We start from the raw sequence: 14,025 nt of genomic DNA, 5'->3' as shown, positions 1-14,025 counted from the left end.
TATAACTTCTAATAAAATACAGAGCAATAGAGGAACCATGATTGTTTTTCATGGGATATACTATTCAAATATTGTAGTAATCTATAAGATTCCTACTAAACTTTATTAAGATTTTACTTTTTCTTTAAGAACAGTTTTAGATTCACAGCAAAATTGAGTGGAAAGTACAGAGATTTCCCGTACACTTTCTGCCCTCCAACACGCTTGGCTTCCCCCTTTATCAGCCTTCCCCAACAGAGTGGTTTATGTGTCATGTTCCTACATTGACACTTCATAATCACCCAAAGTCCGTAGTTTACATTAGAGTTCACTCTTAGTGTTGTGCATTGTATGGATTTGATCAAGTGTGTAATGACAAATATCCATCATGATGGTATTATACAGAGTATTTTTACCACCTTAAAAATCCTCTGTGCTCTTTGCCTGTTCATCCCTCCCCAAACCTTAACAACTACTGATCTTTTTACTGTCCCCATCATTTTGCCTTTTTTTGTATGGTTGGAATCATGTTATGTAGTTTTCTGAGATTTACTAAGCCCTTTTAAAACTGAGATATAATTCACATTGTATAAATCCACTCATTTAAAGTGTGCAGTTCAGTGGCATTTAGTATATTCACACGGTTGTGTAACCATCACCACAGTAGAATCCCAGAGCATTTTGTCTTTCCAAAAATAAATCCTATGCCATTCTCCTAGCCCCTTGAAGCCACTGATATACTTTATGTCTCTGAATTTGCCTATTCTGGACATTTTATCTAAATGGAATCCTACAATATGTGGTCATTTGTGCCTGATTACTAAACGTTTATAATGATGGTTTTAACCTTTTCAAAATATGTTCATATTTAAAAGTAAGTGCTTAACTCCTCTATGAGGTAGACAGGAACTTTGTGATGTAATGGCATTGTCAGATTTATTATATGTTCATGACCTCAGTTTACCATAGGAGGAGGGAAGGAGATTTAGAGGTGGTAGGGTAGAGATTTAGAAAAGTACTGTAGAGTTAAAAGAAAAATAGAACATGATGATATATGAAAAATGAGCCCTATGGAATTTCTGGAACCATGAGTATGAAACTTTATCAAAGTACAACTGCAGTTAAATACTCCAGTTATATTTAAGTATTTAACATTTGAAGATGAGTTGTTGAGCCTTCAGTAGTTCTAGATTGAATCTCATTTTAGCTGAATTTCAGCTAGGTTGAAAGGATGTCAGGATTGTGCTCTTGGTTATTACAAACTTTTTATTTTTTATTTTTTTATTTTTTATTTTTTTTATTTTTTATTTTTATTCCAAACTTTTTAAATGGAAGCCTGTTGCTACAGTATGCAGAAGGGGTATGGTAAATTTATTTGTTTTAATAAATGAAAGCAAAAAATAGGAATCTTTTGCCTTTTCTACAATTAACTCTGGTAGAGAACTTTTATATAATGAAAATGTGAAGTATTAATTTTTGAATGTTGTAAGTATATTTGAAATTAATGGTTGGTATCATTAAAGGTTAACATTTTTCTGTAAATTTTACGTCAGGTTTTCTGATTACTGTGATTTAGAGATACAAATTAGTGCCATCTTTACAACTGAATTTGTAGTTGTATTTATGTAGAAAAAATCAGTAGGATTGCAAATTATAGTAGGTTATCTTGTTACCTACCACAGACGGCTCTGACCTTTTAAAGGAAGACTGGCTAAATTAGTCCTTGGTTCCTGTCTGGCTTTTTGGGTTGAGAAGCTGTGCACTGGTCCATGCGCTGTCAAGGACTTCTTTTGCCTGGAAACCTAAATGATCTGCCCTGTGGTTCTTTTCCTTGGGTCCCCTACTGTATCCTTCTTGTCTTTATTGGGGATTCTTCCCTCAACAGAAAGTGTCCCCTTATCCCTTCTATAATACTGTTTCTAAGAGAAGTAAGTTCTAAAATGAGTTACTGAAAATGACAAGTATTCTTTTTTCCCCCCTATTATTATTTTATTTTTATTTTTTTTAATTTTATTTTTTATTTTTTAAAACTTATATCCAAATTAGTTAGCATATAGTGAAACAATTATTTCAGGAGTAGATTCCTTAGTGTGCCCCTTACCCATTTAGCCCATCCTCCCTCCCACAACCCCTCCTGTAACCCTCAGTTTGTTCTCCATATATTTATGAGTCTCTTTTGTTTTGTCTCCCTCCCTGTTTTTATATTATTTTTGTTTCCCTTCCCTTATGTTCATCTGTTTTGTCTCTTGAAGTCCTCATATGAGTGAAGTCATATGATTTTTGTCTTTCTCTGACTAATTTCACTTAGCAGAATACCCTCCAGTTCCATCCACGTAGTTGCAAATGGTAAGATTTCATTCTTTTTGATTGCCGAGTAATACTCCATTGTGTGTGTGTGTGTATATATATATACATATATATATATATACATATATACATTGTGTGTGTGTGTATATATATATATATATATATATATATATATATATATATATATACACACACACCACATCTTCTTTATCCATTCATCCATTGATGGACATTTGGGCTCTTTCCATACTTTGGCTATTGTTGATAGTGCTGCTATAAAAATGGGAGTGCATGTATCCCTTCGAAACAGCACACCTGTATCCCTTGGATAAATGCCTAGTAGTGCAATTGCTGGGTCATAGGGTAGTTCTATTTTTAGTTTTTTGAGGAACCTCCATACTGTTTTCCAGAGTGGCTGCCCCAGCTTGCATTCCCAGACAAGTGTTCTTAAGTTAATAAAACTTTGGCCCTTTTCAGCACTTGTAATCAAATCTTTGTCTTAGAAGTTCCAGTGTCATATTGAGTTGCTTAACTATGACCTTAGAATCCCTTTTCCATTTTATCTTTTCCTTACATCAAATTTTCCTGCTGGGTTGTGGTGGAGGAAATGGGGGCAGAGGGGTAGAAAGAGAGTTATCTGTGTATTCTGGTAAGAAAACCCTTGGACAACCTATGAAGAGAATAGTATTTGCTAAAATAATCTGGGTAGAGTTTATGTCTTGGTGTCTTTTTTTTTTTTTTTAAATGTTTATTTTTATTTTTGAGACAGAGACAGAGCATGAATGGGGGAGGGGCAGAGAGAGAGGGAGACACAGAATCTCAAGCAGGCTCCAGGCTGTCAGCCCAGAGCCCGACGCAGGGCATGAACTCACAGACTTGTGAGATCATGACCTGAGCCAAAGTCAGATGCCAACCGACTGAGCCACCCAGGTGCCCCTATGTCTTGGTGTTTTAATTTCTGTGTGTATGAATTGCTATATATAACTAAGATTACATGAGAATATGCTGATTCTGAAAATAATTGGCAGTGCTTTAGCCATTTAGTTATAAAATTTAAGATCTTGTCAGAGCACATAAAAGCACTTCATAGTTTTTTAGCTTTTATATGTCTAAGTACTTCATAATCAAGCAGTTCTTTTTATGATAGTTTTTAGAAAATACAGTCCCTTAAAAAGCCTATTACACCTTATTTTGTAAACTCACGTCATTAAGAATGTTTAGTGTTACATAGGTATTCAAATATGGCTTTTATTTACATTGTTTTTCATTAGTGAAGTAATGGCATGTTTGAATATTATTTATGTATTTTATTTTGCAGCTGAATCTGCTTAGGAGTTGGGCATGATTTATGAATATGTGGACATATGTGTAATGCACTGAATATCAGAGGTAGTTTTTTTACATCTATATTTTTATCCCATTTTAATTTTCTAAATATTTTAATTTTTTTAAGTATATATTTTTTAATGTTTACTTATTTGTGAGAGAAAGAGACAGAGTATGAGTGGGAGAGGGGCAGAGAGGGAGGGAGACACAGAATCTGAAGCAGGCTCCAGGCTCTGAGCTGTCAGTATAGAGCCCGATGCAGGGCTTGAACTCACGAGTGGTGAGATCATGACCTGAGCTGAAGTCAGATGCTTAACGGACTGAACCACCCAGGCGCCCCTCCTGTTTTAATTTTCTTTGGTTACGTACCTAGAAGTGGGATTCTGCATCATTTGGTGTTTCTGTTTTTAATTTTTTGAGGAACCTCCATAGTGCTTTCCACAGTGGCTGCACTGATTTACATTTCTGCCAGCCGCATACAAGGGTTCTTTTCCCTCCACATCCTTGCCAACACTTGCTATTTCTTTTTTTTAAATTTTATTTAAATCCAAGTTAGTTAACATATAGTGTAATAATGGTTTCAGGAGTAGAATTTAGTGATTCATGATTTACAATAATACCCAGTGCTCATCCCAACAAGTGCTCTCTTTAATACCTATCACCTACCCAGTACCCTTCTAGCAACCGTCAGTTCTCTTTATTTAAGAGTCTCTTCTGGTTAGCTTCCTTCTCTGTTTTTATCTTATTTTTCCTTCCCTTACCCTATGTTCATCACTTATGTTTCTTAAATTCCACATATGAATGAAATCATGTGCTATTTGTCTTTCTCTGACTTATTTCACTTAGCATAATACATTCTAGTTCCATCCGCATTGTTGCAAATGACAATATTTCATTCATTTTTTTTTTTGACACCCAAATCTCTTTTATTGGTGGGGGGGCACTGGGGATGGGCCTGGGGCCTTCTCACTGCACCACTTGTTTGTTGGCGCTGCTTCCTGAGTCCTGTGGCTTCATTACATCGGGCAGCTCGGGTGGACTGGAGAAGGGCTCCATGCGCAGGGCCTTGAAAGCTTCATCTGCCCGGAAGGCCAGCCCCACGGTGGCTGGGGCCTGTGGCCCTGCCGTCTGACTGGTGAAGCCACACTCTCCCAGTGTCTTGCCATCATCCAGAAGTTGGTCATCCTTGTACAGCTGCTGCTCACCGGGCGGCTGCTTGAGGATGCCCTCCACGGTGCGCTTCAGCTCAAACATGGTACTCGACTCCTTGGCGTCCATGAAGATGGTGGTCTTGTGGCAACTGATCATAAGGAACACGTTCATCGCGGTGGCTGCCTGTCCCAGTATTTCATTCTTTTTGATCATCAAGAAATATTCCACTCTCTCTCTATATAACTCATCTTCTTTATCCATTCATCAGTCAATGGACATTTGGACTCTTTCCATGCTTTGGCTGTTGTTGATAGTACTGCTATAAACATTGGGGTCTGTGTGCCCCTTCGAATCAGCATTTTTGTATCCTTTGGGTAAAGAGAGATTGATCTTAAGGGCTTTTTAAGTTCTGGTTGCTTACTTAGAAAGTTATCTTAAACTTGTGATGTTTGGCTGTTAATAACTACTGCTTTATTTTAGCCAGTGATGGGAATGTCTCCTCCTCCTAGGCATGCCATTTTATTTCTGAGTAGTTCCAACTATGTGAAAATTGTGTCTTGCATCTTTCCCACTCTGCTAACTCAACCATTTATCATAATTTTGTTCTCTAGAAAAAGTCTCTCTTTTTAAAAAATACTCTGTTGTTGTTTGAAGACAGATGTCATGAGTCTCATAATGTCTTATGCTAAGCAAACCCAGTTTTTATTGAATTATTAGTAATGTTACAGCATTCTCCTATCCTTATCACCAAATGGACATATTTTAATCCTTGGCTTTCAAATGATTTTGAGTACAGAATACATTTTTTTTTTTTAATTGGGGTGGGGGGGCAGCAGAGGGAGAGAGCAGAGAATCTCAAGTAGGCTGCAGGCTCAATGTGGAGCCCTGTGCAAGGCTCGATCCCACGACCTGGGGATCATGACCTGAGCTGAAATCAAGAGTGAAACGCTCAACCAGTTGAGCCACCCAGGTGTCCCTACAGAATACGTTTTATATCCCAACTCAGTACGCTCATGAATTATATCTACATGTAGTATGTAGTTTTAATACACACATGTAACTGAAACAATTTCATAAGACAGTATATATTGACACTGATATTTTTTGTTATTTTCCTTTTTTTTTTTTTTTTTTGTAAGAGAGAGAGCGCTTGCACATTAGCAGGGTATTGGCAGAGGGAAGGGGTGAGAGAATCTTAGGCAGGCTCCACACCCAGCACAGAACCTGACACGGGGCTTGATCTCACAACTACAAGATCGTGACCTGAGCTGAAATCAACAGTCAGATGTTTAACTGACTGAGCCACCCAGGTGCCCCTGTTCTTTCTCATTTTTCAAAAATGCTGGTTTTATCTCTCATGTAGATTATATTACTCTCTGATGAGTTTCAACCTGTAGTTTGGAAAACACTGTTCTAGTTTGTTCACATTGCAGAATTGAAATAAATATTTCCCAAAAGCTAATGTTAGGCTAATCGTTGGTAAAGTAGGTTTTACCTTTATCACCTCAAAGAAAATATTGTGATGGTGGTTATTAAGTAAAACTTAACAGGGTTACCAAGTTCTTGGTAATAAATGTAGTAAAACTAAAATATTTTCAACTTTAATTTTTATTTGTAGGTGGCGACAGACAAGGTTGCAGAAAAGCTGAGTTCTACTCTCTCATGGGTGAAGAACACAGTATCACATACAGTCAGTCAGATGGCCAGTCAGGTGGCAAGTCCATCTGCCTCATTACACACTACATCCTCATCTACCACACTATCCACGCCAGCCCTTTCACCATCTTCCCCTTCACAGTTGAGTCCAGACGACTTAGAACTCCTGGCTAAACTGGAGGAACAAAATAGGTGAGTGAGGTTGCTTGGCTTTTCTCTCTCTGCAGTTATATGAACTCAGCCATTCATTTATGTATATATGCCATAATCAAAATTTACTTTTTTTAGAATGTTTATTTTCTAGTCTTCGGCTCCTTGTTTGACAAAATTACTTAACAAAAGTATTCACGTCTTTTTTGGAGGAGTTGGTCTTAAAACTAAAGTTGTATTAAAATTTCCTCCTGGCTCAGATAGCTTTAGAGATGTTTTTTGTTAATATAGCAAATTCCCTAAATTGTTACTGAATTTTAGAATTTTGTTAAGGCAAATAAGACTACCATTTTTATTTTTTTTAAGTTTATTTTGAGAGAGAGAGAGAGAGAGAGTGTGTGTGTGTGTGTGTGTGTGTGTGTGTGTGTGTGTGTAAGCAGGGAAGGAGCAAAAAGAGGAAGAGACCATATCCCAAACAAGCTCATGCTGTCAGCATAGAGCCCAGCACGGGGCTCGAACTCTCGAACTGTGAGATCATGACCTGAGCCAAGATCAACAGTTGGATGCTTAACCAACTGAACCATCCAGGTGCCCCAAAACTGCCATCTTTGATTTAAACTCTATAAGTAGCCCCTTTGGTTAATTTGTAAAGTAATTTAATTTAGGGTGGATGGTTGATTTATGGTTTAGAGTAGGAAATCTCTTCATTCAGTTTTTTCTCTTAATGGGCATGAAATAGAATAGTCATTTGTTAGCAATGTATACTCTGGACCCTGTGTGTCCCTTCACTATATTATTATCAGAATCTATTTTGGGCTTCAGATACAAAAGAATCATTGGAAGAGCCCCCTTTTGTGTTCAGTCAAGATGTATACTACCATTGGCTTTACGAGTAAGAACATAACTTCTAACAGCTTTTTTTCATATATAATTGACATATAAACTACACATATTTGTGTGCAGTTTGATTGTTTTTGACATATGTATATATCTGTGAAATAATCACCAAAGGCAAGAAAACAAACATATCCATTATTCTCCTTTGCATCCCCAGGCAGCCATTGATCTCTTACAGTTATGTAGATTAGTTTGCATTTTGTAGAATTTTATAGAAATGGAATAATAGAGTATGTACTTTTTTTATTGGTGTATTTTACTCAGCATGTTTTTTTTGAGATTCATCCATGTTGTAGTGTGTGTGAATAGTTCATTTTTTTACTTGCTTAGTGGTATTGTATAGTATGGATATATGCTCGTTTATTCACTCTTTATTATGAAATGTTGTAAATATTTGTATGCAAACCTTTGTACAGATAGACGAATGCTTCATTTTTCCTGAGCAAATACCTAGAATTGGAATGGCTGGTTTATATGATAGGTGAACATTAACTGCCAAACTATTTCCAAAGGGCCTATACTTTTTCACATTCCCACCAACAGTATATGAAAATTTCAGTTCCTCTACATCCTTGCCAATACTTGGTATAGTCTTTAATTTTAGCTAACATATACTGGTATCTTGTAGTTTTTTTGTGTTGTTTTGAAGTTTATTTTTGAGAGAGACCGAGACAGCACTTGCAGGGGAGGGGCAGAGAGAGAGAGGCAGAGAATCCCTTCTCAGCACAGAGGCTGACACAGGGCTCAAACCCACGAACCATTGAGATCATGACCCAAGCTGAAATCAAAGTTGGACGCTCAACTGACTAAGCCACCTAGGCCCCTGGTATCTTGTAGTTTTAATTTGCATTTCCTAATGGTGTTGAGCATCTTTTTATGTGCTTATTTGCCATTGATGTATCTTCTTTGATAAAATGTCTGTTTGACTTTTTTGCCTGTTAAAATTAGGTTGTTTGCTTTCTTATTATTGTATTTTAAGAGTTCCTTGAACATTTGGAATATGAATTCTTTTCACATAATATGTTTTGAAATATTTTTTCCTAGTCTGTGGCTTATCATTCTCTTAACAGTATCTTTTGTTGTAAATTTTGATGAAGTTGTAAATTTTGATCGTCCAGTTTGAAATTGTTCTTTTATGGATTGTTCTTTTGATGACTCAAGGTCACATACACATAGCTTGATGCCTGTATTTTTTTACAGAAGTTTTTTTTATAAAGTTTTGTTTAGGTCTGATCCCTTTTTTTTTTTTAAAGCGGCGTTTTTTTGTTTTTTAAGTTTATTTTTAGATGTTTTATTTATTTTTGAGACAGAGAGAGACAGAGCATGAGCAGGGGAGGGGCAGAGAGAGAGGGAGACCCAGAATCCGAAGCAGACTCCAGGCTCTGAGCTGTCAGCACAGAGCCCGACGCGGGGCTCGAACTCACAAACCGCGAGATCATGACCTGAGCTGAAGTTGGATGCTCAGCCGACTGAGCCACTCAGGTGCCCCTAAGTTTATTTTTAGAGAGAGAGAGACAGCATGAGTGGGAACGGACAGAGAGAGAGAGAGAGGGTGAGAGAGAGAGAATCCCAAGCAGGCTCTGCATTGTGAGCATAGAGCCTGATGTGGGGCTGGAGCTCACGAACCGTGAGATCATGATCTGAGCCTAAATCAGGAGTCTCAACTGACTGAGCCACCCTGGCACCCCTAGATCTCATCAGTTTGGAGTTAGTTTTGTATATAGAGCAAAGTATAGATCAAAATTCATTTTTTGAATATGTATATTTAATTGTTCCTGTACCATTTGTTGAAAAGGCTACCCTTTCTTGACTTAAATATTTTTGCACTTATGTCAAAAATTAGTTGTTCCATTGGTGTGTTTTCTGTCTTAATGCCAATACAGTACAGTTTTGATTACTGTAACTTTATAATACATCTTAAAATGAGATAGTGTTAATCTTCCAACTTAGTTCTCCATTTTGACTATTTTTGGAACTTAACATTCCCATATGAATTTTATTTTATTTTATTAATTAATTAATTAATTTTTTAATGCAAAAGATTTTATTATTTTTTTTAAACCGGGAAGAATATTTTGAAAAAATAACCTATACCTTTCCTAAAATACCTAATTTGGAACATTTCTTTTTTTTTTTTTCAATATATGAAATTTATTGTCAGTTGGTTTCCATACAACACCCAGTGCTCATCCCAAAAGGTGCCCTCCTCAATACCCGTCACCCACCCTCCCCTCCCTCCCACCCCCCATCAACCCTCAGTTTGTTTTCAGTTTTTATGAGTCTCTTATGCTTTGGCTCTCTCCCACTCTAACCTTTTTTTTTTTTTTTTTTTTTTTTATTCCTTCCCCTCCCCCATGGGTTTCTGTTAAGTTTCTCAGGATTCCCATATGAATTTTAAAACAAATTGTTAATTTCCACAAAAACACTTACTGAGGCTTTGATTGAACTGTATTGCCTTATATATCCTACTGCATTGCTAAACTTGTTGTTCTGATAGGTTTTGTTGTTTTTATTTTTTTAGATTACATTAGATTTTGTAATGTGAATGAGGATGTTAACTCTGATTAAAGCACTTTCACTTCTTCTTTCCAATCTGGATGCCTTTATTTCTTTTTCTTGCCTTATTACAACTGGCCAATACCTTGAGTACAAATTTGAATGTAAGTGGTGAACGTACATTTTGTTTTCCTGATCTTAGGGATGAAACATTAAATATGTTAACTGTAGGCTTTTGTAGATGGCTTTTATCAGATTGAGGAAGTTTCTTTATCTTCCTCATTTGCTTAGAGTTTAAAAGAAATAGATTTTGGATTTTGTCAAATGCTTTTTCTCCATTTACTGAAATGATCATGTAGTGTTCCTTTTATAGTCTGATATGGTGAATTACATTAATTTTTGAATGTTAAACCAACTTTGCATTCCTGAGATAATCCCACTTGGTTGTGATAAATTGTCTTTACAAAATATTGTTGGATTTGATCTGCTAAAATTGTATTTGGAATTTTTGCATGTTTGTTCAGGGTAAATATTGATCTATAGTTGTCTTACGATTTTTTTTACATTTATATGTAATGTCTTTGTGATCTTTCTTCTTTTCTAGTATTTGTTTGGTGCTGTATATTTTTAAGCCCTGTTTTAGCAACAGCCATTTAAATTTACTGAGAATTCTTTTATGATCTTGAATATTATTTTGGTAAACATTTTATGTGAACTTGAGAAGAGGGTATATTAAACTGTTCGGTAGAGTATTCTATAAACATTAGTTGATTAAAATGGATTGATAATGTTTAAGTCTACTATTTCTTTTCTGGTTTTCTGTTTACTTTTGATATCGGATATGGACAGAAGAGTATGGAAAATCCCAACTATAATTGTGGATTTGTCTGTTTCTCTTTAAATTATTTCAGTTTTTGTTTCATGTATCTTGAAGTTGTACTTATTAAGTATTTAAACATTTAGGTTTGTTATGTCCTCTTGTGAAACCCCTTCTTTATCTTTGGTAATACTGTTTGCTTAGAAATTTACATAGTCATTGTACCTTTCTTTTGAATAGTGTTAAAATATTATACATTTTCCAGCCTTTAAAGTTCCTCAGCTAGGCAACATATATTTATATCTTTTAAAAATACAAATGAATGATCTTTGCCTTATAATATTTACCATTTACTTTTTTAAAAATTACAAAAACAAAGTTTTATTTCTTCCTCACATTTCATATTCATTTTAAGCTGCAAGTTGAGTACATCTTTGTTCCATACTTCCTTATTCCAGGACTAATGACCACCCCTTATCCAGGATAAACCAGACCTGTGGCAGATGCAAAAGAGATAGAGTGGAAATACCTTAAAGTGTCTGTTAGGGAGTTGTAGATGTAACTTCTATCTAGATTTTATTGGCCAAAGCAAATCATGTATCCAAACCTTTTGGTGTGAAGTGAGAATTACAGTCTTCTTGCAGGGCTAGATCCAAGAAAATATGTATGCTGCTGTTAATATTTCTTTTGCTTTTTTCCTGTGTTTTCACTGTATTTTTATTGTATCTTTAATTTGTTCACACACTGTAAAATCCACCCTTTGAAAGCATATGATATAGTGATTTTGGTATATTTACAAAGTTGTGCATCTATTACTATTCTTTTTTTTTTTTTAATTTTTTTTTTTCAACGTTTATTTATTTTTGGGACAGAGAGAGACAGAACATGAACGGGGGAGGGGCAGAGAGAGAGGGAGACACAGAATCGGAAGCAGGCTCCAGGCTCTGAGCCATCAGCCCAGAGCCTGACGCGGGGCTCGAACTCCTGGACTGCGAGATCGTGACCTGGCTGAAGTCGGACGCTCAACCGACTGCGCCACCCAGGCGCCCCACTATTATTCAATTTCAGAACACTTTAATCACCCTCCCCCCTCCCCCCTCCCCCTCCCCCCCCCCCCCCCCCCCCCCGAAGAAACTCTCTACTGATTAGTCTCCCTTTTTTACCTTTCTTCCAGCCACTGGTAATCACTAATCTGCTTTCTATCTCTGTGGGTTTGCCTACTCTTGGACACTTCATTATGGAATCATAAAGTAGGTAGTCTTTTGTAACTAGAAAACAGTGTTTTCTAGGTTTTCAGGAAAATAGATCATTTATATTTAATGTGATTATTGATATGCTTATGTTTAAATCTTTTGTTTTATTTTTTAAATTATTATTATTATTATTATTATTGTTTTTTGAGAGAGTGCGCAAGGGAGGCAGAGGGAGAGAGAATCTGACCAGCACCAAAATCAAGAGTCAGATGCTTAACTGACTGAGCCACCCAGGCACCCCTGTCATTTTGTTTTATATTGTTGTTTCCTTTTTATTTTTCTGCTTACTTTTTATTTAATGGAATTTTTTTAGTGTTTATTTTCTTTGTTGATTTATCAGCTATAAATATGTTTTGTTATTTTACTGGTTGCTTTAAGGTTCATAGTAGAAATCTCTAATTTATCTCTGTCTGCCTTCAAGGGATCTCATACTATTTCAGATGTGGTGTAAGAACTTAGAATAGTACAGGGGCACTTAGGTGGCTCAGTCAGTTAAGCGTATACTTTGGCTCAGGTCATGATCTCACAGTTGGTGAGTCTGAGCCCTGCATCGGGCTCTGTGCTGACAGCTCAGAGCCTGCGCCTGCTTTGGATTCTGTGTTTCCCTCTCTCTCTCTCTGCCCCTCCCCTACTATACTCTGTCTCTCTCTGTCTCAAAAATAAATAAACATTTAAAAAAAAAAAAAAAGAATAGTACAGTTCCATATCTCCTCTCCAGTCCTTTATGCTAGTTTTGTCCTGTGTCTTCCTATTATATATGTTGTAACCCTCATTCTGTATTAATATTTTTGCTTCAACAATTATGTTTTAAAGAAATTAAAATAATAAAATATCTCATATATTTACATAGTTTCCATCTTTGGAGCTCTTTCATTCTTTAACTCTAGATTTCCACCTGATACACTTTTCCTGTCTGAAGGACTTTGTTTAATAATAATTCATGAAGGGTGGGGCTGCTCTTGTATGTTTGAGTCTTCATTTTGCCTTTGATTTGTAAGGATGTTTTCTTTGCATATAGGTTGACAGTTCCCCCACCCCCAGCCCCCACAGTGCTTCGGTGATGTTTCATTGACTTCTGTCTTGCATTGTTTTCATTAGGAAATCTGATCCATTCCTTATCTTTGTTCCTGTATATATGGTGTGTTTTTTTTTCCTCTTTTTAAGATTTTTTTCTTTATTCCTGATCTAAGCCGTTTGATTCAGAGCTGCCTGATTGTACTTTTTTTCATGTTTCTTGTATTTGGGTTTTGTGGAACTTCTTGTACATTTATAGTTTTCTTCAAATTTGGAAACTTGTTGACAGTTTTTTTCGGTGGCCCAATCCATTGAGTGTCCAACTTCAGCTCAGGTTATGATCTCATGGTTCATGGTTTCGAAGTTGGGCTTTGTGTTGGCAATGCAGAGCCTGCTTCACATTCTCTGTCTCCCTTTCTCTCTGTTCCTTCCCGCTCACGCTCTCTCAAAGATAAACATTAAAAAAAAAAGAAAGGGCACTTGTATTGAGCACAGGATGATGTATGTAAATGATGAAACACTGAATCTACTTCTGAAACCAATATTGTACTGTATGTTAACTAAAATATAAATATTAATAAAAAAATGAATTGGTTCTTTAATGGAAAAATAGTGCACACAAAAGATAGCTTTTGGTGCTGAGTTTGTAAGTGACCAAAGTTGAATTTATTTTTATGGTTGTGATCAGTAATTACTGTACTACTAATACCTACAGAGCACTATAGTAGGAATTGTTGTAAGTTATGGATATAGATGAACTTTTCTCCAAGTAATTCACAGTTTACTCAGGAATACCAGATGTGCCCTGTGTATATGTTAATATCTAAAGACTAATTACTAGAGTTATTTAAAAACGTTCAGAAAAGAGGTTTTGACAAATCAGAATTTGAAGTTAAAGGAGCAGAAGGTTGTCATTCTTGTTCTTGTATGGATTACTCAAAATCTGTACTCTTTTTTTTTTAAATGTTTATTTTTGAG

General features: G+C 36.1%; 2 protein-coding genes across 20 annotated transcripts in view; one reads left to right on the top strand and one right to left on the bottom strand.

Annotated features, from left to right (window-relative positions):
- Positions 1–14,025, top strand: part of EVI5 (ecotropic viral integration site 5) — a 241,613-nt gene that overhangs the window by 52,593 nt on the left and 174,995 nt on the right. For 14 of the 19 annotated variants that reach the window (XM_045036203.1, XM_045036194.1, XM_023258908.2 and 11 more), the window contains one exon: positions 6,383–6,612. The exons of 1 other annotated variant lie outside the window; for it this stretch is intronic. In XM_045036203.1, coding sequence (XP_044892138.1) covers positions 6,464–6,612 — 149 coding nt within the window. In that variant the 5' untranslated portion in view covers positions 6,383–6,463. Of the gene's footprint in view, positions 1–959; positions 1,071–1,176; positions 1,340–3,604; positions 3,676–6,382; positions 6,613–14,025 lie in introns of those variants that run through there. 4 more of the 19 variants (XM_045036193.1, XM_045036195.1, XM_045036196.1 and 1 more) reach the window with 3 other exon arrangements.
- On the bottom strand, positions 4,579–4,935 carry TCEB2 (transcription elongation factor B (SIII), polypeptide 2 (18kDa, elongin B)). Its single transcript, NM_001246228.1, is given in 1 exon segment — positions 4,579–4,935. A coding segment is annotated over 1 exon segment (357 nt).

Source organism: Felis catus, chromosome C1, assembly GCF_018350175.1.
Source record: "Felis catus isolate Fca126 chromosome C1, F.catus_Fca126_mat1.0, whole genome shotgun sequence".
Classification (NCBI taxonomy): Eukaryota; Metazoa; Chordata; class Mammalia; order Carnivora; family Felidae; genus Felis; species Felis catus.
The sequence above is the reverse complement of the archived record's forward strand: the minus strand, read 5'-3'. Positions and strand labels throughout refer to the sequence as shown.